At 37.9% G+C, this 27,602-nt stretch overlaps 2 protein-coding genes across 2 annotated transcripts in view; one reads left to right on the plus strand and one right to left on the minus strand.

The window, feature by feature from the left end:
• uri1 (URI1 prefoldin like chaperone) overlaps positions 1-27,602 on the plus strand; it is a 68,707-nt gene that overhangs the window by 34,341 nt on the left and 6,764 nt on the right. The window lies entirely within an intron of this gene.
• Positions 3,040-15,150, minus strand: tshz3a (teashirt zinc finger homeobox 3a). Its single transcript, XM_087293033.1, has 2 exons — positions 14,913-15,150; positions 3,040-6,743 (listed from the first exon to the last, which is right to left on the minus strand). The coding sequence occupies exons 1-2, from the start codon at positions 14,950-14,952 to the stop codon at positions 3,718-3,720; spliced, it is 3,066 nt and encodes a 1,021-aa protein (XP_087149159.1). The 5' UTR covers positions 14,953-15,150; the 3' UTR covers positions 3,040-3,717.

The following is a 27,602-nucleotide window of genomic DNA, read 5'->3' on the forward strand; positions in this document are numbered from 1 at the left end:
AATTTTGTCAAGAGAGGCAGTGACTTCAAAAAATACATTCGAAGTCAGAATTATAAGCCTCCCTGTTATTTTTTTCCCCAATTTTTGTTTAACGGAGAGATTTTTTTTCAACATGTCTAAACATAATAGTTTTAATAATATTTCTAATAACTTTGCTATGACAGTAAATAACATTCTATACAGCTTAAAGTGACATTTAAAGGCTTAACTAGGTTAATTAGGTTAACAAGGCAGGTTAGGGTAATTAGGCAAGTTATTGTACAACAATGGTTTTTCTGTAGACTAGCGAAAAAAATATAAAGGGGCTAATCAGTTTGAACTTAAAATGGTTTTAAAAAAATTCAAAACTGCTTTTATTCCAGCCAAAATAAAACAAATAAGAAAGAAGAAAAAATATTATCAGACATACTGTGAAAATTTCCTTTGACAAATTTACTTTGTTAAACATAAATTTTGAAATATAGCAAAAATATATAAATAAATAAAAGGGGGGCTAATAATTTTGACTTTATATTTAAAAATCAAACTGACCAATACTAAAACTTGTTCTAAGTGATACATCCATCTCAGTTCTCCTGAGGGTTTTTTAGTACGCTCAAGGGTGCAAAAGTGAAAAATACGCTCTTATTTATACACCAACAGATCTTGTTTTAGACCTCCCTTTTCTTGCAAATATAGCTAGATCAGCCACCGTGTTCCTCTCAAGCGTTTCACTTGCTCAGCACTTCTCTCCCAAGTCAGAAATGTTGCTTAAGGTATCACTTAAGGTGTTGGAAAACAGGATCAAACGGATTGATACACAGCTTTTGACATGCTATTTGAGCATGTAGCTCACTATAATTGGTCGTGTCATCATGCATTAAATTAACAATGTATGGTGTAATGCCCTGAAACGAGTGTCTTTTGCAAATCTGTCAGATATCATGCCAAAATGCTCTTGACAGCTGTCTGGGGAAATGCTAGTGAATAGCGATTCAGCTGCTCAAAATATTCCCTGTCCAGCTGTTAAATATTTTGGATTAACTTTTTTTGAGTTGGTTTATTGGACAGAAAGTAGGGATGCAATGGATTTGGGTGCAATGCACCATAGTTCTTCATGCGGCTCACTTTTACATCTCACAGCCATCAATGACTGAAGCAATATCGCATTTAAATAATATTTAAAGCACTTGAGAATAAATGTCACCCAACTTGATTTAAACCTACTGTACTTCACTAGTATGCCAATTTTCCTATTCCTTAAGAAAAGGAAAATGACCTCAACCCGTACCCTTGTGCTGAGAATAATTCAGCCAGTGTGGACTCTGTGGGCAGCTGCCTTGATTCTGTCCCATGAGTGCTCTGGAGCTGTCATAAACTGTCACGTCAACTCAAGTTTGCTCACAATATGAACTGACACTCAAGTAGCGGGTGAACATGATTTCCAAGAGGCCATGATGAGATGAAGATTGTGCTTGCTCAATGATCAGTTCATTCATTTTCTTTCAGCTTAGTTCCTAATTTATAAGGGGTCACCACAACGGAATGAACCAACAACTACTACTGCATATGTTTTAAGCAGGGGATGGCCTTTTAGAGGGCGAAGCATTGGCACAGTAGGTAGTGCTGTCGCCTTACAGCAAGAAGGTCGCTGGTTCGATCCTCGGCTCAGTTGGTGTTTCTGTGTGGAGTTTGTATGTTCTCCCTGAGTTGGCGTGGGTTTCCTCCGGGTGCTCCGGTTTCCCCCACAGTCCAAAGACATGCGGTACAGGTGAATTGGGTAGGCTAAATTGTCAGTAGTGTATAAGTGTGTGTGTGAATGTGTGTGTGGAGGTTTCCCAGAGATGGGTTGCGGCTGGAAGGGCATCCGCTGCGTAAAAATGTGCTGGATAAGTTGGCAGTTCATTCTGCTGTGGTGACCCTGGATTAATAAAGGGACTAAGATGACAAGAAAATGAATGAATGATGCCCTTTTAGCCGTAACCCAGAACTGGAAAACACCCATACACTCATTTACTCAATTCATCTACAGCACCTATAAGTCTTTGGACTGTCAGGGAAAATGGAGCACCCGGAGGAAACCCATACAGAAGAACATGCAAACTCCCCACAGAAATGCCAACTGGCCCAGCTGGGACTTAAACCAGTGACCTTCTTGCTGTGAGGCGATTGTGCTTACTACTGAGCCACCCCAATGATCAATTCATTTCAGGTTAAACATGACAAATATTCTGAGGACCCCACCAGATATCGATATATTTGAGATCATATATCACTTTTTTTCCCAGGTACTAGCACACATGCTATAGTTATGCTAACATCTAACATCAGACAAGATGTCAGACAAGATATAAGGATGACGTTTGTACAGCATTTCACATCAACATTTCTTTTTTTACGATTGGCACATGTGTCAGAATTCCTGTTCAAACTTGTCTGATCAGGTTGAAGCTTATTGCACTGTCAAACGTAACTCTCTTCTCATTAGTCTGGCCCCCTTCCCATCAGTGCATGCGCTCAAATTAGATTGACATCCAAACTGTTCAGATATACAAAGCAATTTAGATGATATTCATTAGAGCGATGACATAGGCTGATGTGACTCTGACAGGGAGCACTTCTCTCTCTTTCTCTCTCTTATTTTATTAGCACTGAGGCGTGACTACCCCCACTGAATTCACTGTACCAAAAGAACAAAACAAAAAGACAACAATATCAATAGTTCTGTCTGGCAACACCGGATGGGAACCATGATTAGAAGCAGTGTGTAAATCTGACTATATGTTTGGGCATGGATAAAAAAAAAGGATCTGCTTCAAAGAGAAAGTAATTGTGACACAATTATTAGATTTAATGCCTTGATGGCTGATCAGACTCAAGTATGGACTCTAGGGAACAAAATGTTTCCCTTGGATGACTATTCAAAGATTTGGGTTTAGGTATTAAAATACACATATCAACTCTTAAATGACACCACGAGCAAAACATTAAGCGGTGACTAAAAATATTAATAGTATGATGGGCTGTTAAGTATTTGAGAAATAGACAAGCAGACATATGTTTTGTTTTTGTTTTTTTTACTTTTTTTTCGTATAAAAAACAGAATTGTACATATATAAGATGGCATGCCTCATTCAATGTATTAACATTCAACAAAATGGTGTCATTAAAACATGTCTTGTTAAAATAGTCTGGCTAACAAATCAGAAAAAAAAATGAACAGGTGATACAAATGTTAGGAGAAAAGGGGATCTGTAAAAATGCAAGCCAAGGCAATTTATATCAACAGCACAAAGATTAAATACTTTTACTTTATACACAGTTCTTTAGTTATACATCTATAAATAAATCAGATTCCTTATGCATGAACAAATAAAGTATTGTCATATGCAAAATGAAAGGAAATGCACATTTTAGAAAATGTGAACAAGTTTATCTGTACAAATGTACATTCTTTTCTTGTAAGAACAAACCCCCTGTAAAAAGGAAATCACTGGGAATGTTCATAAGTTTATGAACATGAATGTTCAAGAATGTTTATAGGTTTAAGACTTATTTACATATCGATTTCTTATATGGAAGCTGGCAGCAGTCAGCTTAATAACTTTAAATTTAGTTTTTTTTATGTTACATTACCATGACAACACCAATAATCACAAGGCCAATTGTGCCAGTTTTGTTAATGCAACAGCATGTAAGTATACGCTTTTTCTATACTGTGTGTGTGTGGTTTTTATGTTACAGTGCTGGCACTGGTAGCAGTTGCTCCTGACATCCTCTAGCTGGCGATACAGCAGGAAGCGCAGGTTTTATGGGAGTGCTTTTAGAATGCTTCGGAATCTTCCGGTTGATATCCTTGGACGTAATTTTAGCCAAGTCTTTCATTTTAAAACCAAGGTGAGACTCAAGGTGACAGATGTATGTAGAACGAGCTTGAAACTGTGTTGCACATTCACTACAGTAGAAAACTGGGTGTCCTGAGTCAACATTCTTTATGAACTTTGTTCTGCCTGTTCGTCTCAGCTGATATTTCACATTGGCAAGCCAGTGGCTGATGGTTGTCATAGACAGACCAGTTATGTGTGATATGACCATCCTTTCCTGGGAGCTCAAGTCTGATATCACATACTTTCCATCAGCTGTCTGCCTGAGGCAGGACGTGAACTGAGCCTGCAAAATCAGCAAGTGCTGGGGTTTCCAGTGCGACTGCCTACCTTTACGTTTGTGCACTATGGACGTATCCTCTGCCTCTTCTGAAGTACGAGAACCCTCAATTTCTGACTGCTCTGGCCTACATAGAAGTGTTGGTGGCTTCGAAACTCTAGAGTCTGAGAGATTGCGTAACATGTCGGAGATGTCAGAGAGAGCATTTTCATGCAAAGGACTTACTGGTGTGAAGATTTTGGGACTATTTGATTCACTCACAGATGCACCAGATATAGAGGAGCTCAAAGCTTTGCCTGGGACAGAGGCAGTTGTAAGGTACTGTTCATTTTTACCTTTGGACAAGTCTATCGGCTGGTCTCTGCAAATTTCATGGCAGTTGGAATGTAACTGGCTAAGTTTCGTTGAGTGTCCAGATGGACCGGCAAGAGCGGCCCTTTCCGCCATGCTGTTGCTCATCCTGAGAAGCATACTCATAGGGTCCTGGACAGGCCTTACCGGTTTGGCAGCTTTACCGAGATGAAGGTTCATAACAGACTGAAGGGCACTTAGAGGGCTGACAGAGGGTTGTTTTGGCTCAGGCTGGGCAGAGAGTAAACTAGAATCATCATACAGATTTGAAGTGGAGGTTGGGTCTTGTTTGTGCTTCCGAGTTTCTTTTTCCTCTGTTTTACCTTCAGTGATCTTGCTCATTGATGTAACAGTGCTCTCAGGACTTGGAGATTTTAGCATCAGTGATTTCCCTTTCAAATTTAGCAGCTGTGGATGTGGGGATCCCTGCCCATTTAGATCTTTCAATTTTCTGTCTACTTCAGCATCTTTTTCTGTTACATTCATCTCAAGTTCATCCACCTCACTGACTTGAACTGTGGTTGATGAAGAACTTGGTTGAGTACTTGGAGGAATCAAATTACTCTTGTCTAAGGACTGGACTTCCTGACTACTGGATGATTGTTTTAAGGAAGAAATATAGCCTGGGTTGTGCAGAGCAGGCTTTAAATGGTTTCGTAACTGATAAGCTGCATGAATGCTCTGGTAACCACCCCAGCTCGGGGCACCCTTCTGTGCTTTGTTAATGGCTGATGTTACTGTATTCTCCAGTGATTTAAGAATATCAAAATCCATTTTAGGACTCTCCTTTAGATCATCTTCGGTTAAGTAATCCGTTTTTGCTGATGGACCCAATTTCTGCCTAACATCATTTACATTTGCAGACTCCTTGGACTCACTGCTTTTCTGAGAGGTAATTTCTTGTGTCTTGTTCTTGTGGTCTCCAGTTGCAATGGATGAGTAGGATGATGACTCCAAAATTCTTGTGGCTGCAAGAGGGGAAGAACATGTTGTCTCTGACAGAGACTTCTCAGACTTACTTTTGGGATGAGGAGTTTTGTCTGTCTTTTGCAATGATTGGGTGACTTTTAAAAAGTGACCAGTCAACATCATGTGAGCACTCAGCTGCTGCAAAGAGTCATGTGAAATCCCACACTCCAAACATTTCAAATTCTGAGACTTGAAGTGTACACCACGGCTTGTTGTCTTTTGATCCAAGTCATCTTTGATATTTTGTTCAGAGTACATCTGAAGAATATCCCTGGTGTGCCCTTCATTGGGACTTCTTGTCTGCTCTGTAGTGTGCAAAGATTTTGCAACATCCAGCTCCACTGGAACCCTCTTCCTGAATGAGGACACGACTTTAGCAGCAATTGCCGTTCTTGGCTCTCTCAGAGGAACCTTCTGGTAATGCTTAGTTTTTATCATGTGCACGCTGAGGTCTTGCAAGGATTCAAAAGAGTGTCCGCAGTACATACATCGAAGGACTTTCTGGGCATCTTCCTTCCCCTCCATCTCCAAAAGAGAACGCTTGCGTGGCTTGGACCAAGACTTGCCACTCTTACTAGCACTTTCGAGGTTGTCATCACGGTAGTGGTCGGTTTCATTCATGTGAACTGTGAGATCAAGAAGCGTGTCATAAGCTGCACTGCAGCTTTTGCAGTGGAACTTGCTTGCACCAGTAAAGATGGAACCATAGAGTTTAGTGCTTTGTCGGTAGAGCTGCACAGTTGAGAAAATACTTGGTTCAAGTGCTATAGGTGGTTTTTGAGAGACCTGTTGGAGTGTCTTTGCAATAGCAGACTGATGCCAGTCATAGCAGGTGCGTCCAGGACTGCTGTTGCTGCTACTGCTTCCACTGCTACTGGCCGGTTGTTCATCTGCATAAGACTGAGGGGAATTCAAGCTCAAAAAGGACCAATAGGGATTATTGAGAAAGCTTTTGTAAATAGCCTTCATCTGTTCAAGGCTGTCAGTAATGCATACAGAATTTTCAGAACTGTCTTTTATAAAGTCTTTTGTGGCCTCCTCATTTTTGATTGTGGTACTCTCTGCATCTGATGTGGGTTCACTTGATTCACTTATGTGAGATTCACTGTCAACATCATGACCTGATAGCTCAGAAGCAGAGCAATCTTGTTCATCCATTGGGTTTTTGAAGTCTTCTCCCAAATCATTTTCACCCTGTGGATTTTCCTTGGTCACCGGGCAAACACTTTCAGTGCCTTCAGTCTGTACCACTGTCTCCTTACCATTCTCTGAATCATAAGCTATAAAGAAAAAAGAGAGAAAAAAAGTTAAATAAGTAGTGCTGGAAACTGCTTTTAAGCAACTGCTAAACATATAATCAGGCTATTTACAAGAGATTGCATCTGCTACCATTCACCTCACCTCTCCACATGTCCACATTTTGACACACCTGTACACATATGAAGAGACAAACAGATAGTGGAAAAAGGTGGACAGATAGATTGAGAGGTTAAGGGGACTGACATAAGATGGCGGCGCATAAGCCACCTGCCACTTTGAATCCCACCTGACGACTGTTCATCTTGGACAGGTGACGTGTTGGGAGAAAGGTGTCTGCTCGAGCACCTCCAGATGACAGATCCAAGGGGACGCGGTCGCCCTTCTCTCTGCCAGCTGCCCTCACACCCTCAAAAGAGCCCATCCACCACCGTCCTCCGGGACTGACGATCCCGTCTCCTGACAGCCTGTCCCCTGCTAGTTTGACACTGTCACTCTGACTCCGTAAGTGGAACAAATGCCCCCTTGAAAGCCATACCAACCCCCCTGTCTCAGTTCCACTCTATTCACTCTTGTTTGTGTGTGCACTTGTGATTATGTTGCTCATGTCAAAAAGAAAACACTTGACATGTCAGATGTTTGGAAATACAGCAGGCCTTGAATTACAAGCTAACATGGTGTGCCGCTGCACGTGTGATTCAAGTGTATTGTGGCACGCTAACGGCCTCTCTTCCGTTCTCTCTCTTACAAGATCCACCACAGTCTTGACAAGAGTGTTAAAGCACAAATAGCTCTCATTTCAAATGATAATACACAATCTCACAAGCCTGCGCTTCTCTCATTTAGCCTCTCACTGGCTGTCAGCCAGGCGGCCTGCAGGATGGGGGCTCTAAAGGATAACTGGCAGGTGCAGGCCAGTCTTATCCCCTCTGTAGATTTGGATTGTCACTAGGTATCCATTACTTGCCAATCTCCTCTGATCGTGCCCGACAGCCTTGATCAAAAGATGTCATTTGAACGGCCTGATTTGGCATGAACTCCAAAGCAGCTCGAAAAGAGGGTGAACCAGGTGTAACTACAATGACATGATCATTTTCCTGCCCTCTCATATCCCTGAGACAATTATGGTGACACACTGAGGGTCCCCAGTGGCAAATTGCTTTTTTCTTGTACAAATGCCGAACACTACAAGAGTGTAACTTTTTAAAGGGTATTTTAAGCCAGGCAAAATGTAAAAGTGGCAACCCTAAGGTGAATCAGAAAATGTCAACTTTAACCCAAGTTTTTTCCATGCATAAAGATGTTTTAAAGTCTGCTCTCATAAAAATTTCAGGGAATATAAATCATCCTAAGAAACCATAAACAGACAAATGTGTGTATCGAAACCCAACCTAACAAAATCTTAACCTTGAATGATTTATAATCCGTCTCAGGAGGCACCTACCATAAACAATTATTCTCAAAAGGCTTGATTGACAGCCTGGATGATTTATTAAGCTAATAAAGTGTGATGTGTGCAATGAGCTCTAGCAAAAACAAAAAAACAAGAGACTTTAGTGGCACTTAATTTATATAACTGTTACATCTGTCATCATGTGACCAGTCTTTAACTCACTCCAACTTAGAAAGAAACAGCATGATTGGCATTTAAATAATCCTATACTATACATATTAACAATTGTTTAATGTGCATGAATAACTGATTTAATCTAAGTCTGTACAGAGTGCATCTACTCACAGCTGCTTTTTACGTTTCTAATACCAAATTATTATTACATTAAAAGGAAATTAAAGTTGGCTCATCTTTATGTCACTGTATTTAATTTTATACTTGTTAGGTAACTCTCCAACAATACCCAATAGGTTGATAATGATGCTTGCTAAACTGTCCATAAATACTGTAGCTTTTCATCCTCAAAGCTCACATGACTCACTCATAACCTCACAGTGAGATACAGATTGAGGCTAACTGTGAGAATTGTTCTTGCTTGAGGCCATGCTAATGTGCAACACATGACACTTTGATCAAAATAAAGCAGCATTCAGGCAACATGTCGAGATGCCCCATGCCAAAACTAATGTTTTTTTGCTTCAAAAGAAGCAAAGAACAGTGCGATTTTTTCAAGTCAATCAAAGTGGGGAGCCAAATTAACAAAGAAAAGCTCAGTGGGTGTACAACATTATCCTGGGTCTTAACCTTTCTGGTTGTGTTTCTCTTTCTGCAGGAGAAAGTTAAAACTGACCATTTACAGTAAATTCACGAAGGCAAACAGTCTCTGCTGACTGGAATTCCACCGACCACAAACGTCCTTTCAAGGGAGATATCTCTCTAATTATCACTCTGTGTGCCTTTGATTCCTTTTCCCCCTTGACAACAGTGTGTCTGATGTGCCTCAGCTGCCAAGAGTGATTGGCAACAATTCTATGTGTATCTAAGCCAGCAGCTGCTGAGATGATGGCCCAGCATCAAAGAACTCAGTGAGATGGATGGCACTCATAATTCTACTCTGCAGGGACAGGGTGGGGGATGTTGGGGGCAAAAACCAACATCAAAAAAAAAAAAAAAAAAAAAACAGACTGTCACCCACCCCCAACCTTTCAAGCAAGGCTTTGTCCCAGAGTTACTCTCCTTTAATAAGCTTCCGATAACTAGGAATTGAGTTCACAGAGACACAGGAAGGGTTTCTTGGGAATGCAATACCAAACTCCCAATCTTATCCGGCAATGACCACCCGGTGGACAGCTGGTGTCTCATAACAAACACAGAGAAAAAGCAAAGCTATCCATCATAGAGAGGACATCTAAGACCCTGTGCTCTGTCTATGCCTCTCTAACTCTCAGGTTACAGGCTTACATAGCCGTCCAAATAATATTCACTGTGATAAATGGTCCTCTAAGCCGCCTACCTCTCATTAATCTCTTTCTTTAAAGGAGCATCCATCATGGAGCAGGGCTAGAGCTGTGGGAGAGAACGCTAGAGTTCATTTACAGGCCAGCTGAGCTTGAGTGATGCGTGTCATTTTAAGCTTGGACGGGAATGCGCAGACGTGAACACGTATAAAATGTCCACCTATGCAAATACCCACTCAAAATACGGATGCGTGCACAAACATGCATTCTTGACAAGCAAAGTCCATGATTGACGGAATGATTGATTCATTTAAAATGTGGTTTGGTAGGTGAATTGCAAGACTTTCCCTCTTTTCGCTAAAGTAGAAATTATCATGCATTAAGCTAAATTAGAACTCATTTGTCGTTTCACTTGCTCAACGTGTAATATATCTCAATCTGTCATCGGCTCAGGTCTCTACCCAAACAGGGCTTTCAATGACTTAATGACTTAACAGCTTAACTCAGCAGTGTGACAATTTATTGAATTTTCTTGCCTGTGTCACTTTCTTTTAGACTTTTTAGACAAACCCTTTACAGCACCACCACTGCTCAGGTTTTAAACATTTGACCTGCATCTCTGACTTCTTAACTTTCTCCCCTGCCTTTTCAGGCTAATTCTCAACAATATTTCTCCTTTTCTTCCCTCCCTCTGCGTCTCGGAAAGCCTGCGTGATAGATGACATGTGTCAGGATGCCAGAAGTAAAGGGTGGCAGCGTGATTAACGGCTCTGTTGAAAGGGTAATTGACGGTTTGGCATTGTGCTGATCTTCTCCACCAGGGTTTGGTTTCTGGACCCCTGAGGACCAGACTGACTCATTTTTCTAAAATGGACCGCAAGCTAAAAGCCACCTCCCATGAGAAAAGAGATGGATTCTTGTCTTCTTAACAGAAGATTGATGTCTTCATTGTCAACGCAGCAAAGTAACATTCATATAAGTTTACAACCACAATAGATTGCATGGTTCAAGAGTTTGGATGGCAGGTCAGAAGTGGCATTCATTTTTTTGTGCCTCATTTAACTTAAATTAAAAGAATATTCATACTTATATAAATGTGAATAAATGTAGTAAAAGAATAAAGCCACAGTGGCTCAGCAGCTAGCACTGTCACCTCACAGCAACAAGGTTCTAGTCCCAGCTGGGTCAGTTGGCATTTCTGTATGGAGTTTGCATGTTCTCCCTGTGTTAGCATGAGTTTCCACCGGCTGCTCCGGTTTTCCAATAGTTGGCAGAATAAGGGACTAAGCCGAAGGAAAATGAATGAACAAATATCAAAAAGTGGACCTTTCGGACTCTGTCAAGGTCACCAAGGTGTCATTTACACTTATGCATTTATGTTTAAAAATGCCTCAGTTTGGTGACGGTTACGCCTAGTGCTTGATTTGTAAATTAAGGTCCCGGAACAGTTTGGGGTAACGGATCCGGCACGTTACCACAAAAGGGACAGGTATCGCAAGTGAAGGGGGTTGGGGAGTCGAGGAAGAAAGTGAAGAGCAAGGAGGGGGGTGTGCCTATTATAAGGGGGATCTGTAAAATGAGTTTCTCGGCTTGTTCCGGTACAAATTAAGCCCTGGTTACACCTGCCATTCATGTCCATTATGCAAACAGCAGACTTCAATGGTGGCAAAAATATGAGCACACCTGTAAGCGTGAATTGTCACAATTGTCACATGGGTTTTTGGCTGTATAGTGTGGACGAATATTGTTTTTATCAGAAGCGCACTCAAAAACACTATTCTGCATGACAAATGGTGTGCCCAACTGAGCCTGGTTTCTCTCGAGGTTTCTCCACTGTCGCCACTGGCTTGCTTGGTTTTGGGACTCTGCGCATCGATGGATTTGACACAATCTACATTGTAAAAGCGCTATAGAAATAAAGATGAAAAATAAATAAATAAATGTGTAAACGACACCTAAGTCTCTTTAACGACAAAAACTCAAAAATGACCAATTAACAATTCACTACATTTGTAAACCAAAGAAATTATAAAAAAAAAATTGTTTTTCATTTTTATAATTTTTTCAAGAACATGCAACAAAAAATATGCTCATATGTTAACACAAAATAAAAGTTTTAGTAGTAGTCCTGTTAAAACCACAGGAAACCATCATGAGTACACAGAACACATACTGTACACTTTACCCATTTTGAACTACATTTTTCATTTTATTTATTACGCACACACTTTATCGACAAACACCAAAGTTTGGCTTGACGATTAACTTTTTTAAATGTAAAAATGCTGTAAAGTGCACATGAAATAATAAAAGAACTGTCCATCACAAAGCATCCCTAGCAGTTATCAACAAATTAAACTTATGAACACACCATCTGAGTGCATGTGTGAAATGTGTCTGCAGGAATGTGTGTGATTACTTTAATCTTCTGTCTCAGCCGTTGTGTAAATCAATGAGGTTCTAGCAGTTCTGAAACTGTTGGCAGTGATCACAGGCATGCCTGGCTGGAGAGGTATGTTGACACTGGTTGGGATTAGGGAATGGCGGGCCTCTATGGTTTCCTGGCCTTTCATCGCTGCCACCATCGAGCTCGGCTTCTGCGTCACATCCACGCATGACTGATGGCAGCTTGTCCGGCTGACCTGCCTCGCACCTTAGATCTGACAGCAACTGATTTTACCCTCAGAAAGAGGGAGAAGGCAGGGCCTGGAGTCGCGCCCAAAAAGAGCCTGAGAACCGAGAAAATTTTTGGCCAGGGTGGCCCGTGGGATTTGCGGAGGCGTGTCCGATTAACTCACATTATCAACCCACACACAGACAGAGAGAGATCTAACTTACCGAGTTGAAGGAAAGTACAACTCTCAAAATAGATTTGATGTCTAATCTGTCGTTCCAAATATGGCTCAAAGCCTCACAGACAGATGAAAACATCCATTTCAGACGGACTGTAGGTGGTTCCACATGTTCATCTCCTTATTACGGTTCAGAATCGTCTAGATTCCAGACAGGCACCAAAAGGCTCATTTGTCACATAAAGGTGCTAAATTGGGTTATGGCGATAGGAAAGGCCAGCAGGAGTGGCTAATATCAACTTGATTACATCAAGGGAGCCCAAACCTAATATGACTTGGTGACAGACGCACAGCTTGTCATCTCCAATCATTACACCTGTCAGGAATCCATCAAGTTTACAGCTAATTAGGCATGCTCAAATTAAGCAAAGTTTCTTTTTACGGAGCCGTGCAAACCTTTAGGGCACGAAAAGAGAGATTGCTCTGACTTCACCTAAGATTGGCTATTGAGCTTTACCTCCTTAACAGACAACAACAATGCATCAGAATCAATAATTTAGTCACCATTAAGCTTAAAGTAAAAAGTCCCACTTTCAGTGTGAGAAACGGCTACGTATGCCAGCACGCCACTGAATGCGTTCATACCTGTAAACCATAAACTCACGCTTATAAACCTCACGGTCACCACTTTGCACAGCTTCCACGAGTGAAGTTTGGTGGAGCATACTGATGAAATAAAAGCCCAGGCAAGCTTATGGGAAAAAGAAGGAGAGCACTCACATGGCCTTGCTCTGATTGACCATTAAAGCCTTTGATGGATGAGGCTGTCACAAGGATAACAATTAAATCCAACATGAGACAAAGCTGTTCTGACAGGCCAGTCTAACAGAGCAAGCCATACCCCTCCATTAAACTCCACATCATCTCTGCCTCAAACACACACACGCACAAACAGTGAAGGCTATATAATAATGGCTTTGTATCTCTGTTTCAAAGAGAGCTCTGCTATAAATATAAAAAATGCCCCAGAACTCCTCCTCTTTCAAATAACAAGATAGGATCTTTTCTATTAAGGAGGCAGATAATGTTTTAGGTAACACGAAGGGGATTTTAACTGTTCCCAATATTTAAAAAAAGAAAGTTAAAAAAACAGGTCTGAAACTGTTATATGGAGTTTATATGTGATTCAATGATAATGAGGCTGTCTAAGGTTAAAACCGTGCTCGAAAATGTAATATTTGTAAACTGATTTGACAAATGTCTATTCCTTTTTTTAAAATAAAACATAAAATAGAGTGCCCACAATTTATGTAATAGTTTTTTAGGGAGTAAATGTTTTCTAAGGTAAGAAATGTTAAACTTAAATGTTACAATTTTCTATGATAAATTTTATACTTTAAAGTATGTTAACATTTTAGAATGTTAAACGTTAGACCGTTTAAACTAAAGTGTTTTCATAAAAATAGACAGTTTGGGGGTTTAGTTTTCTTGTCACATGACAGCAAAATGGCTTCCTGATTATGATTTCAGTTTTGAAAATATTAAAATGTAAAAAATAAATAAATTATGTATTCTAAACAAACTGCAACGATAGGAAACCAATTTGTGCAGAACAACACAGAGCTAATGCTTCCATTTTAAGTGTTTTTATTGGGTTTTGTACATAACTTGGTACTAAAGAGTACACAAAGAGTCTTATCTCAACTTTTAATATCAACAATAACATTTTTGCATCTCTGAAATATATTAAGATATTTGCAAATGTCACCAACCTTAATTTATATATTTACATAGATGTGACATGTAAAAACAAGTTTTGATTTACATGGTTTTTGTTTAAAATACAGCTACTAATACTTGAAATATATGATTTTGTTTTAATGAAACATAAAAAAGTCCCCAATGTATTTAATCGTTTTAAAGGAGTAAATGTTTTGCAAGGTAAAATATATTAAAATGTTACAATTTTATATGGTAAATATGACATGTTAAAGTATGTAAAAAATGTATTGTATTAACGTTAGGCTGTTTAAACTGAAGTGTTTTCATAAAAATAGAGAGTTTGGGAATTTCGTTTTCTTGTCACATGACAACAAAATGGCTTCCTGAATTTTAGTTATGATGTTACTTTTGAAAATATTAATATGCTTTTAAAAATCTTTTTTAAATAATGTATAACAATCATGACAAAGTAGCCTACTTTATGCTAACATGTTTCTTTCTCTTTTCATTTATTTGTGCTTACAATATTTATTCTGACCAAGCTCTATGAAAAAAATCAAAATTAATAAAACTATATAAAACAAACTACAACATTCTGCAGTTTTCACGTCATATATTTGATTAACTTCTGACATGAAAGTAAATAAAACATCCAAAAACATAACAAAAAGTATGATTCAAATCAACATAATTAAAATATGTGAACATTGTGTGCATAAAAAAAAAAATCAAAAACAGCTATTGTACAGATAAGCACAGAATGGTTTAAAATAAAAACCACAACTGGACAGATGAGCATCTACATGAAACCAGTTCATATAAACTTACCTGCAGCTCGTTTCGGCGCCTGCTGTTTTCTCCTCGGCATATTTACGCGCAGATTGTGTCTGTAAATACGCAACCTGAAAAGATTTTCTACTAAACAGGCTCCCAATTAACCGTGTCACCATTAAACAACACTACAGCGCGGTCACAAAAGCTACGACACTTGGCGTTATGAGGCATAGGAGAAAGCCCAGGTGCTCCGTCTGTTAGTCTTTGTTTAAAGCCCGTCCGCTAGAGTGATGAGGGGAAACTGCACGGCAGGACAGGAACGCCTCGCCGCGCTACGAGTTTGTCACGTCACTCAAAAGTCCGCGGCAAATGATTCCTCTTCCCTCAAAACGCAGAAAGGGGGCGTTCACGCGTTTGGAAACGTTCAAAATAGTTACATAGAACACAAGAGCTCGGATTCGAACGCTGGAGTTACGAATTCGTTAGAAGTTAATAGAAGTTACGCGCCGTTTTATCTCGATATAACGCTTATGGCGTGAAGCCGTGACGCAGCGACCGGAGACATCATTCATGTGTGCCCTGACAAACAGTTAAATAACAGCAGACGGTCCTGTCGGTCACTCCCACGCACATATAACGCAGTCTTGGTAGGCAGCTCAGCTCACAAGGTTTTGAGACACTGCCAATATGTCACTTAAGAGCGCATTAACAAGACCGCTTACACTGACAGGAAGGAAGGATGTAACTTAACCCTTTAACAGGCACACCCTGGAAAACAATAGAGTTTTTGGGACAGCAACAAATAATGTTTGGTGTTCTTCAACAGTTTTTGAGCATATGCATTTTGAGGCGTCCATTAGCTTAATGGTCAGAGTGCAGTTGTCTTCATTCCGTGCTGACGTTGAAATATTGTTTGACATAGAGAGTGTGTAGGCTATTTTTTTTTCTTGTCACATGACAACAACAATTATTTCCTTAATTCTGCTTATGCCAGGTTTTTTATGTGAGAATTAACTTATTTATTTTAATTGTTGTATTAAACTTCTTTAAAATTATTTATTTAAAATATGCTATCCTTTAAAAGATAAACAATAAACAATCCAACATTATGAATGAAATTATGCATTTGTAAATTATGTATTGTAAAGAAACTGATAAGCTATGAATTTTTTTTAAACAACACAGATATGCCTCATTTTTGGGTGTTTTCATTGGGTTTTGTCAGGGGCGCCTCTAAGGCCACCCCTGTGTAAACTCTGGTCACCCCTGTGCCCACCTCAATATGATTTTGATGTTGATTCATTCATTCATTTTCTTTTGGCTTAGTCTCTTTATTAATCTGGGGTCGCCACAGCGGAATGAACCGCCAATTTATCCAGCAAGTTTTTACGCAGCGGATGCCCTTCCCATCTCTGGGAAACATCCACACACAAACACACACTACAATTTAGCCTACCCAATTCCCCTGTACTGCATGTCTTTGGACTGTGGGGGAAACAGGAGCACCCGGAGGAAACCCACGCGAAGGAAGGGAGAACATGCAAACTCCACACAGAAACACCAACTGAGCCGAGGTTCGAACCAGCGACCCAGCGACCTTCTTGCTGTAAGTCGACAGCGACAGCACTACCTACTGTGCCACTGCCTCGGCCTTTTAATGTTGATATTATTAATTTAAAATAAATAAATAGCAGCCATTAAATTATTGTGGATTAATTGGTGCCACTGACATAGCTCATTCACTGCCCCTCCTTGATCGTCATTGACAGCATGCATACACCTTCAATAGACAGCAATGGCAATTTAATGTTAACCTTAAGGTACATCAATAGAAGAAGCTGTATTACTAATATTGTGGCTTAAAAAGAAATATGGATAAATTATATTTATTAAGGTCTGTATAGTGTGTTTGTGTGTGTGTGTGTGTGTGTGTGTGTGTGTGTGTGTGTGTGTGTGTGTGCATATGTAGTAATGACTTCGTTTTTATTCATTAATCCTCATTACTTTTATGAAATGGCATATACTATGCTGTACAATAATAAATAACTGAAAAATAACTGAAAAGTTGTTTATATATATATATATATATATATATATATATATATATATATATATATATATATATATATATATGAAAAGAGTTTTAAACTAAATATTGATTTTTTATGTAATTAAAATTTAATTTATTGAATTTTAGGAATAAATTGCAATGTTTCAAGAGTAATTAATTTATTGAATTAAAACCCCATTTTTTTATTTACCAGAAACAAAAATATAACATTACACTGAATTCTTTTTTTGTGTGTGCCACCCCAAGATTTGGTGCGGCCTCTTCTGGCCACTCCTAAGAAAATTTTCTGGGGGCGCCACTGGGTTTTGTACATAACTTGGTACTTCAGATTATACAAAAAGTCTAATATCAACTTTAAAAATTAACAATACCAAACATTTTTGCGTCTCTGAAATATATTAAGATATTTATAAATGTCACAAAACCTTTATTTATATGTTTACATGCACTATAAAACATATATGATCAATTAATCATGACAGCCTTTGTTTTTACTTCATTGTAACTTATTAAACTTAATTTACACATTAATTTGTCAGTTTAACATAATATATGGACTCATAAGGTTAATTTGATTCAGCTTAAAAAATAAGGCAACCAGGCATTTTTACAGTGTGGATGTTAAATGTAAAAAAAAAAACAGTTGTGATTTACATGGTTTGTCTGTAAAATACAACTACCAATACTTGCATTAAAATATATGATTATTCTAATATTTTATCAAATGTTTCTTTAAAAGAAAATACTGACAATTCTGAATCATACTTGGATGAATAAACCAACTGAATCTAGCAAAGTAATAGACTTGCTTTCAGAAATCACACAATCAACAGTGAAACAGCATATGCTACAAAATAAATGCCTATTCTTTCTCATTTATTTATTTTTTTGCTATTTTTTAAGCCTCTTATAAGGTCAAATTCTACTGAAAACCAATAAAGAAGCGTGTTGTGCATGTCTTGCTTGTATTTCCTGCAAAGAGTCTCTTGAGTAATCAAAACTGCATGGCCAAAACAAGCTTGCCCTGAGGATTTTCCTTTACAAATCAGCACTGTCTGAGGATGTCTTTTTAAGTACTGTAAAGTCATTCAGATGTGGGGTCAGAGTTCTGACCGTGCCATTAAAACACAGGCAGAGACATAGTGCTCTCATTTAACTGCTCGGCTGCATCGTATATCATCCCACTGCCACAGAGCTGCATTAGAGAGGATCTTTGATTTTTACTTTTAGAGCAACATAAATCAAACGCAAGGCAAGGTCTGCTTGTGACATCCTTGTATTGGTCCTCACTGAATGGGATGGAGAGCGGTTGGTGACCGAGGTCAGGAGAAACGGATATGTTGTACTAAACAAAACATAGTTGCAAAACGAACTAAAGTAAATACTCTACATTCATATGTTGAAGTTGTATGGTCAAACTATGGTTATGTATGGGCGTGTTAATTCTGCCAACAGTTTTTTAACCCTTGTTTATAGACTTGAAAAATTGACACATTCGGCAAAATGATTCATGTTTTAATATATTTTTTTACACAAAGAGAAAACATATTTTTACACTTCCACTAATATATATTTCTTCTTCAGATTTACTAACCCATTGACTGGCAGGTAGCTTTCTGTAACTCACATGGTAGCCCACTGGGCAGTACCTGGATGGCCTACTACATGGAAAAGCTAAGCCACTGCCAAAAGTGGTATTAATGAGACCAGCAGGGGGCTCTCAACCTTTGTGGGTCCAAATGCCCCAGTATAGTGAAGGGGACACTATACTGCTCAGTGAGCACCATCATTTGGATAAGACGTTAAACTGAGGTCCTCATTTTCTGTGCTCGTGAAATATCCTAGGATGTCCTTCGAAAAGGGGTTAAACCCCCGGCATCCTGGTTAAATTTGCCCATTGGCCTCTGTCCATCATGGCCTCCTATCCCCATATTATAATTTGGCTTCATCATTCTGTCTCCTCTACCCCAATCAGCTGGTGTGTGGTTTGGTGTAAAATGGATGCCATTGTGCCATGGTGGATGCTGCACACTGATGGTGGATGAGGAGACCCCCCCCCACCAAAAAAAAAAAAAAAAAAAGTGTAAAGCGCTTTAAGTGTCAAGAAAAGTGCTATATAAATGTAAGGAATTAAAGGAATTATTATTTAATGGTTGGTTTAGACAATGTTTCTTTAAAAAAAAATTTAGTGGTGAAGTGGGTAGCATGATCGCCTCACAGCAAGAAGGCTGGTTCGAGCCTGTTGGTATTACTGAGTAAAGTTTGCATGTTCTCTCCGTGTTCGCCTGGGTTTCCTCTGGGTGCTCCGGTTTCCCCCACAAGCCGAAAAAAATGAATGAATGAATGAATATTATATTCTTTAGCTAAAAGGCTAAGCTGATTTTTCGATTATGATTTGGTAAAGACAATTATCTAAAAAATCTCATTTTAATCATTATTATATTTTATATTATTTTACAAAGCAGTTATTTATTCCACAGGCCAAATGTGAAAAAATAGCCAAACATTAATCCAAAGGAAAGCCTTTAAACAATTAATAATGACATTTCATGCATGAAATTATGTGGTTTTAAAAGGGGGGATTTGTGTCTTGAATGTCTGCAAAGTGAACTATTACTTTGTACTCAGCATAAAATAGATTTATGAAAGGAAAATAGGGTGAAATAAAAAAATAAAATAAATAAAATAAAAATCTATGCTGATTGCATTAAAGCTATAGATCACCCAGAAGAAAAATCCTCACTTCTTACCCTCAAGTGGTTTAAAAAGGGATGAAAAACTGTAACCATTGTTTTCCATAGGAAAAACTAATATTATGGAAGTCAATGGTTACAGGTTTCCAACATTCTTTAAAATATCTTCTTTTGTGTTTAACAGTAGAACGTAACTCATAAAGGTTTGAAACAAGTACAGGGTGAGTAAACAATGACCTCTATCCCAAACTATTGCTTCAAAACCACCAACACGATCACAAAAAGTCCATAAAGATGAGGGTCAAGTTGCTCATTTTTTCCATTTTATTTTCACAACTGCCTACACCTTTTTTTTTTCTTTGCTTGCGCTATGATGTCAGGGCAAACATTAAAGAGGCAACTGTCTCATTACCCTGACCTCTTTGGTCTTCCTCACCTCAGAGCAATCTTGTCAAGCAGCATCTGAAACTAGAAGGGACATCAGCCAGCAGGACACCCACCCTCCCTACAGCTCACAGGAGGGTGTATTTGAGCCACATGTCCATCAGTCCTGTTGTGAAGATTTCATTTTATCCCGCTCTCCGCCACTGTTTTGAGAGGTGCTGTCCTCCACTTTGATCTATGATGAACAGATGACCTTTTTCCCAAGTCAGATGTCTGGCTCTGTAACATCATGTTCTAACAGTGTGTCAAAACAGCATGGCTCACCTTCTCAGAGTCTGCTTATTTGTTTCAGATAGACTCACAAATCTGTTTCGAAGAGATCTGTGATGGGGAACAGCGGCACCTGGATGTATTATAAATGTTAAAAACCGAGAGAAAGCGCTGATGTCGATTAAAGCAAAGTGGACAAATATCTGGAAATACTGCTTTTAGCAATTCATTCCGAGTCTGTATTGATCAGACAGAGAGATTACAAGCTTCATCCTCTCGGAAGCGTTGATCATTCTTTAATCAATGCCACAATCAGGGTGTTTGTTCTTAACCCTGCGATAATTCATTGTAACTGCAGTATTGGCTATAGAACGAATCAGCAATGCCTTTAATGCAACTATATGAAACCTGCATTTGATGAGAAACATAACTGTGTGGCCACTGATATTTTAGAAACTACTACAGTGCTCAGCATAATTTCATACACGCCATTTTGAAATAAATATTTGAATCAATTTCTCAGTGAACATAAATTTGGGTTTTTGAGTTTTCGTAAGTTATTTTGTTATATTAGCTTTAGATTTAGCTTCAGTACCGGCTAACCTAATGTATATGCACAAATATAATATTGTATAGCTTCCTATTCAAATTATGAACTTAAAAGATAGATTTGTGAGGGGTGTACTTATATAAGCTGCACACTGTAGAAGGACATTTTTATAAATCTTGTTTATTATCACAAATCCTTTACATTTAGGAAATATTTAGTAATTCAATGCTAAAATATACAATTGTGCTGTAGCTGCTGAGTAAACACATACACAAAGATAAAACAATAGCGTAATAGCATGTGGTATGAGGAGACTGTTCACTATAATTGTATCAGGACAGAGTTATCAATTTAAATCACATCACAGGGTGTATTACATGTTCTGACTACACTTTGCAATTAAACTATTCTGTTTTAATGCGCATATATCTAAAATAAATAAAATGTAACACACAGTTATGCAGTTCTTAATATTTTTTTATTAATTCAATGTTTGTGAACTGGTGTTCGCTGAAAATCATCAGAAGCATTTGCATTTAAGGTGCTGTATGTAAGTTTTTGACTCTTCTAAAGCATAAAATTTACCATGTTTGCAGATCTTTTGAAAACATACTAAGTGAACATTCTTGTTTATCTTAAAGTCATTCTGCTGACTTGTCTGTTATGTTTTGGTCGGGACGTCTGTCTTTGTTTTGGTTCTTTTAACTCGCCCACTGCCACTTTAGTCAATTATATTTCAGCACCCCAGGTTGCCTTGTTGGAAAACAGCATATTTCATTCTTTCATTCATGCGTTCGTGACTGAAATGCGACCTCCAATGTACAGTGGCAGACTTCGAAATGAGACGCATATTCAGAGTTCCACATGTGGTTACTAATTAGCAAATAACATAAATATTTCGAGCGTAAACATTAGGTGAGCAGGTTACATTGCAACTGTGTTCTAACAACATGCTACGTGACAAAATTTGCAGTAATGAGCTTGGCAGAATTTGGCTGTTTGCACCAGACAAAAAGCAAAAGAAATTTAAATACAGCAATTCAGAAGCACAGAATATGCACTCACTCATGAAATGGTAAAGTTTATACTCTAACTAATACATCGTAAACCTCTCTAACATTATCAAATGCACATGCTGAATCACTGATGTCTGCTGGTTTTGAGTCACAGCTCTAAAGTTCAATTTCAAGTGGTTTATTTTATTTTCAAGATCTGAGGTGATCTGCTGCTGCTTTCAGTAGTATGGCAATAAATGTCATGTAGAATGGCATTCCATCTCATATTCTTAGCATTTAACACTCAATAAAGCACATGAGGTGTACCTAATCATTGTCAAAATTTCTGTTGTTCAGCTGAAAGAAATAGATGTAATTTCTAATATATCAATTGGAGCTGTTGGTTAAAACAAAAACTTCTTTAAATATGGAGAATATTCCTTCTATTGGGCGCCGTTGCTTTTATAAAGGACACAATTTAAATCAGCCTTTAGTCTTGATAGTCAGACTCGCTCCTGTTGGACCTCAATTTGTTTGGATTGCAATACCAAGTTCAACCACTGGGTGTCAAGCTTAGATACTGCACCTTTAAATCCATAATCATTTAATTGGATCAGGAATCAAGGTTTAAATCAAGAACTGAATCGAATTAAAAGGAGAGCTTGTGAATCAGATCATATAAATAAATGCAAAACATTTTTGGTTAAAATAAATATTAAACATCAGATTAAAATAGCTATGTAATAGATATGCTATAAAATGCTATTTAAAAAAGTAGGCTATATTTGACAAAAACTCTACACCCAAATATTAACATTCCACAGTAAAATTTAAGGTTCAATTTAATTTAATTGGGGTTTTACATTCATTTTTAAAATAATAACATTTTTGGATAAAGTTTTGTCACATGAGGATAAATATAATGTAGCTGCATTTCCACTTCAACATGTGTTCATGGGATATAAGACTACAAACGGTTGTCAATAATGCCTAGTTTAGACTGCGTAATTTTAGCCCCGATTTTGGCTCGCCGACAGGTTTCGAGAAATCGTCGACAAATGCCTGAAATCACAGGCAAATCGCTGCTCATACACGTGAGTGACAATCACACAGTATGAACTTTCAAAGACGCGATCTGAGACAATCGCTGACGAGTCGCCGATGCCTGCGAGATATTTGGCATGCTAAATATCTGGAGCTGTCGGCGATTCAAATCATGCCGTCTGAATTGAGTTTTAACTGAAAATAACATCAGCCATCGCCTACAGCCAATGAGAGAGCAGCTTTCATTTGTGTGTGTGTGTGTTTATACCTGCTGCAGGCCAGCGGGAGGCTGGGGTAGAAGTTAAAAGCCCTCTTTTTCGGTTTATTTGGACCCATGAAATGGAGGAAAAACTAGTGGAGGTTTGACAGGACTCAGGAGCAACCGTGTCTGTTTGACGTTTCATACAGAAAGAAATTAGTTTATTATCAATGTTGACGAGAAATGGCTAATTCCCTTTAAACCCAGGTGAGCAAACATGTACATGTTATACCCCATTAAAGGCTTCTTTCTCATTATGCAGTTAATAACAAAATATATACTACGTGTTTTTGCCTGTGAGACGTAGTTTGGACGAAGTTATCGGCGATTCTTTCTATAGTAAAGTCATGCAATCTGAAAGCCCCTGTCCCCGATCCATCTTGCAGTGTAAACAAAGCAGCGACGAAACGCCAGCCCAGATAGTCATGCATTGCGAAAACATCTGTGACACGACTATGAAAATCATGCAGTCTGAACTCGGCATAAGGTAAGCTAAACAGTGCTATAGTGTATAAATACATGTAACTGTTTGTTATTCCTAGACTTTTTCCATAGACAAATGAATCAGAAGTTGTAAAATAATCGTAGAAAAGAGTTAACTTCCACATTGAATTCATTTATTCATTCATTCATTTATTCATTTTCTTTTCGGCTTAGTCCCTTTATTCATCAGGGGTCGCAACAGTGGAATGATCCGCCAACTTATTCAGCATATGTTTCACGCAGCGGATGCCTTTCAAGCTGCAACCCAGTACTGGGAAGCATCCATACACACTCATTCTCACACATACACTACGGACAATTTAGTTTAGTCAATTCACCTATACTGCATGTCTTTGGACAGGTGACCCAGCCGAAACTCAAACCAGCGACCTTGCTGTCAGGCGGCAGTGCTAACTACTGAGCCACCATGTCACTTTCTGCATTGCAGAATAAGACAATCGCACAGTTTTCATGAAGAATTATTTTATATATTTTTAGTAAAATTGTAGCATATGGCTTTGGTGTATCATCAACTGTATAATCACAGTTTTAACACAAATACCAAGGACACTAAACCAAACAAATTTGTCTTTACCTTAGCATATAAAACATTCATATAGTAAACTTTGGTTTATTATCATAAAGGCCATATACAGATATTAAATAAAGTCTGAGATATTTTCAGTTTCTCCCCTATCGCAGACATTTAATTTATGTAGTTATCACTGAGAAATGTTTCATTAATACGAGCACATCACATTCACATTTCCACTAATCCGACTTCCTCTCCGGGATGACAGCAGAGCGGCGGTCATAGGCCGCTCTGAATAGATAATTAAGTCTTGATCTTAAAATATAAATGTACAGATGGGGCTTATGGCAAAAAATGGAAATTTCTCACCTTTAACCAGCATTAGTTTGACAGTGACGCAGTTTCCCCTCAGTGTGAGAATACAGTGGGCCGGGTTCAGTCAGGTGAGAGGTGACAGGGCCGTATGGTGGATCTCCTGCCACTGACAGGCTGTCATTTGGAGATGTGTGCCATGTGGCTGTCTCTCAGCCTGTCTTTGAGCTGAAGGATGACCCCTCCTGCTCACTGGGGCTTCACCGGCCATGCCATTGCTGTCTCTCAGCTTACACGTCTGACAGGAGACATGACGTCCCAGACACATCGACTCTATCTTCAGGTAGGCCTGTCCTGCTCTTCCTCTGATAGTTCGGGCAGGGAGAGAAAATGAGAGAAAGTGTACGTGAATCTCCTTCCTCCTGTAAGTATAAAACAGGTCTGGCATTATATTTAAGACATTTACATACCAAAGGCAGTGCGTGTCTTTCAAACCGGGTCTGATTGAGTGAAGGCTCAAGGTTGAGTGTTTTGATTGAGGTGAAAGGTGCACTTATTAAGATCTGGAGGATATTTTCACCCCCCCAAAATCCATCACTGTTGGCGTAAATGCATTTTTGCAATTAACTGGCCTTCCTGATGGAGTAATTTAACCTGATTTGTGGCTATAGGGAGGAGGACAAAATGTGTATCCATTCTCTGATAACAAACAAATTCATCACAAGCATCATTTTCTTACAGTAAAAACTAAAAAGCTTAGCCAAGGACATAGATGCATTTTTTATATATATACTGTATAAATGTGTGATGTACATGTGCATATATTACATGTTTAGGTGTCGGGTGTGAAAATACAATACAACACAATTAAAGATATTAATCCTTATAAAAACATTGGCCTGTAATAAACTTATTTGATGATTCATTAAAGGATTACTTAACCCCAAAATACAAATTCTTCCATCATTTACTGCACCCTCATGTCATTCAAAATCACAAAAAATATATATTTAGAAGTATATATGAAAAGTTTAATGCAAAAACGTCTTAATGCCATTCGATATTTTCTTCAACAATTAGCATTATGCTCCTACTTTTGAATGTAGGCTCAGAAATATTACTTTTATAGTGATGAATAAGTTCTTTTCATTGCCTTTAAAGGGAAAAACTTGAACATAAACACGGGAGGCTGAGAAAATTGCTAATTTAAGGAAACATTTTTAGATGGAATTTAGAGGATTTTGCATCTGAACTCTTTATATACTGTACAGTTGAAGACAAAATTATTAGCCCCCCTGAATTATTAGCACCCCTGTTTATTTTTTCCCCAATTTCTGTTTAACGGAGAGAAGATTTTTTTTTCAACACATTTCTAAACATAATAGTTTTAATAACTCATTTCTAATAACTGATTTATTTTATCTTTGCCATGATAACAGTAAATGATATTTTACTAGATATTGTTCAAGACACTTCTATACAGCTTACAGTGACATTTAATGGCTTAACTAGGATAATTAGGTTAACTAGGCAGGTTAGGGTAATTAGGCAAATTATTGTATAATGATGGTTTGTTCTGTGATCTTTCGATAAATAATATAGCTTAAATGGCCTAATAATTTTGTTTTTAAACGTTTTTATAAAAAATATTAATTGCTTTTGTTCTAGCTAAAATAAAGCAAATAAGATTTTCTCTTGTAGAAAGTAATATTATCAGACATACTATGAAAATTTTCTTGCTCTCTTAAAAATCATTTGAAAAATATTTTAAGAAATAAAATAAAATAAAAGGAGGGCTAATAATTCTGACTTCAACTGTATATATTAAAAATGTATAATGTTTTACTTAAAGGGGTGTTCATAAGACTGTTGTAAAATCTTTTTAATCATGACATGACACGTCATGAACGTGAATAAACTTTTATGCATAATTACAACAACTGTTATTAAGTGTCATCAGCTTAGTTATGACATTTTAAATGTAAAGATGACATTGTTTGTTATGGTGAGAACATGAGATAAATAAAATTGCTAATAATTATAATTAATAACTAATAATAATATGTTTCATGACAACTTGACATTACCAAGACAACAAAACTTATCTAAAATCTGTCATAAACATGATTGTCATAAATAAATGTGAATTTTTGAGAATTTTATTTTAAAACAAGCTTAATTTGTCATTAAAAGGTCATTAAATATTAATGACACTGTTAATTTTTTTTTATATTTTGTTGTCAGAGTAATGAGGCTTTTAATTAGACATTTTATTAATAAAAACAGTTTGTTCCACTGAAAACGGGATCGGAAAAACATTCATGACATAATTATAATGCCTTATGACAATCATGTTTATGACAGATTTATTACAAGTCTTGGTAATGACACATTGTCATAAAGGATGCCATTTTTGCAGTTAAAATGGCAGAACTAATCAGAAGATACCAAATAACACGTATATTGTAATAAGCATGCATAAAATCTCATTCACATTGATGTTCATTCATTCAATAATTTTCCTTCAGCTTAGTTTCACCCAACACAATACACAAATTATAATATATCAAACATTTTTATTTGTGTTTCTAAGATAAATTTAGATTCAAAGTATCACGTTTAAAAAAATTTTTTTCAATTGAGCTGACAAATGTCAAAATTACTACTGATGGTAACTACCAAAAATGCATTCATTTTTAAATATTTAACCCTGTAAATTACACTACTTAACAGCAGTGTTGTTTTAAATGACAAGAAAAAAACAATAAAAAATACACATATAAAACAATCTGAAATTCATTCATTCATTCTTTTTCTTTTTGGCTTAGTCCCTTTGTTTGCATTTGTTTTACGCAGCGGATACCCTTCCAGCTGCAACCCAATACTGGGAAATACCCATACACTTTCGCATTCACACAAACTCAAACACTACGACTAATTTTGTTTACTTAATTCACCTATAGCGCATGTTCTTGGACTGTGTGGGGAATCGGAGCACCTGGAGGAAACCCACAAGAAAACACGGGGAGAACATGCAAACTCCACACAGCGATGCCAACTGACCCAGCCGAGACTTGAACCAGCGACCTTCTTGCTGTGAGGTGCTAACCACTGAGCCACTGTGCTGCTAAACTGAAATTCAACCATGTAA

Source organism: Danio rerio, chromosome 18 (assembly GCF_052040795.2).
Source record: "Danio rerio strain M-AB ecotype USA chromosome 18, GRCz13ab, whole genome shotgun sequence".
NCBI lineage: Eukaryota > Metazoa > Chordata > Actinopteri > Cypriniformes > Danionidae > Danio > Danio rerio.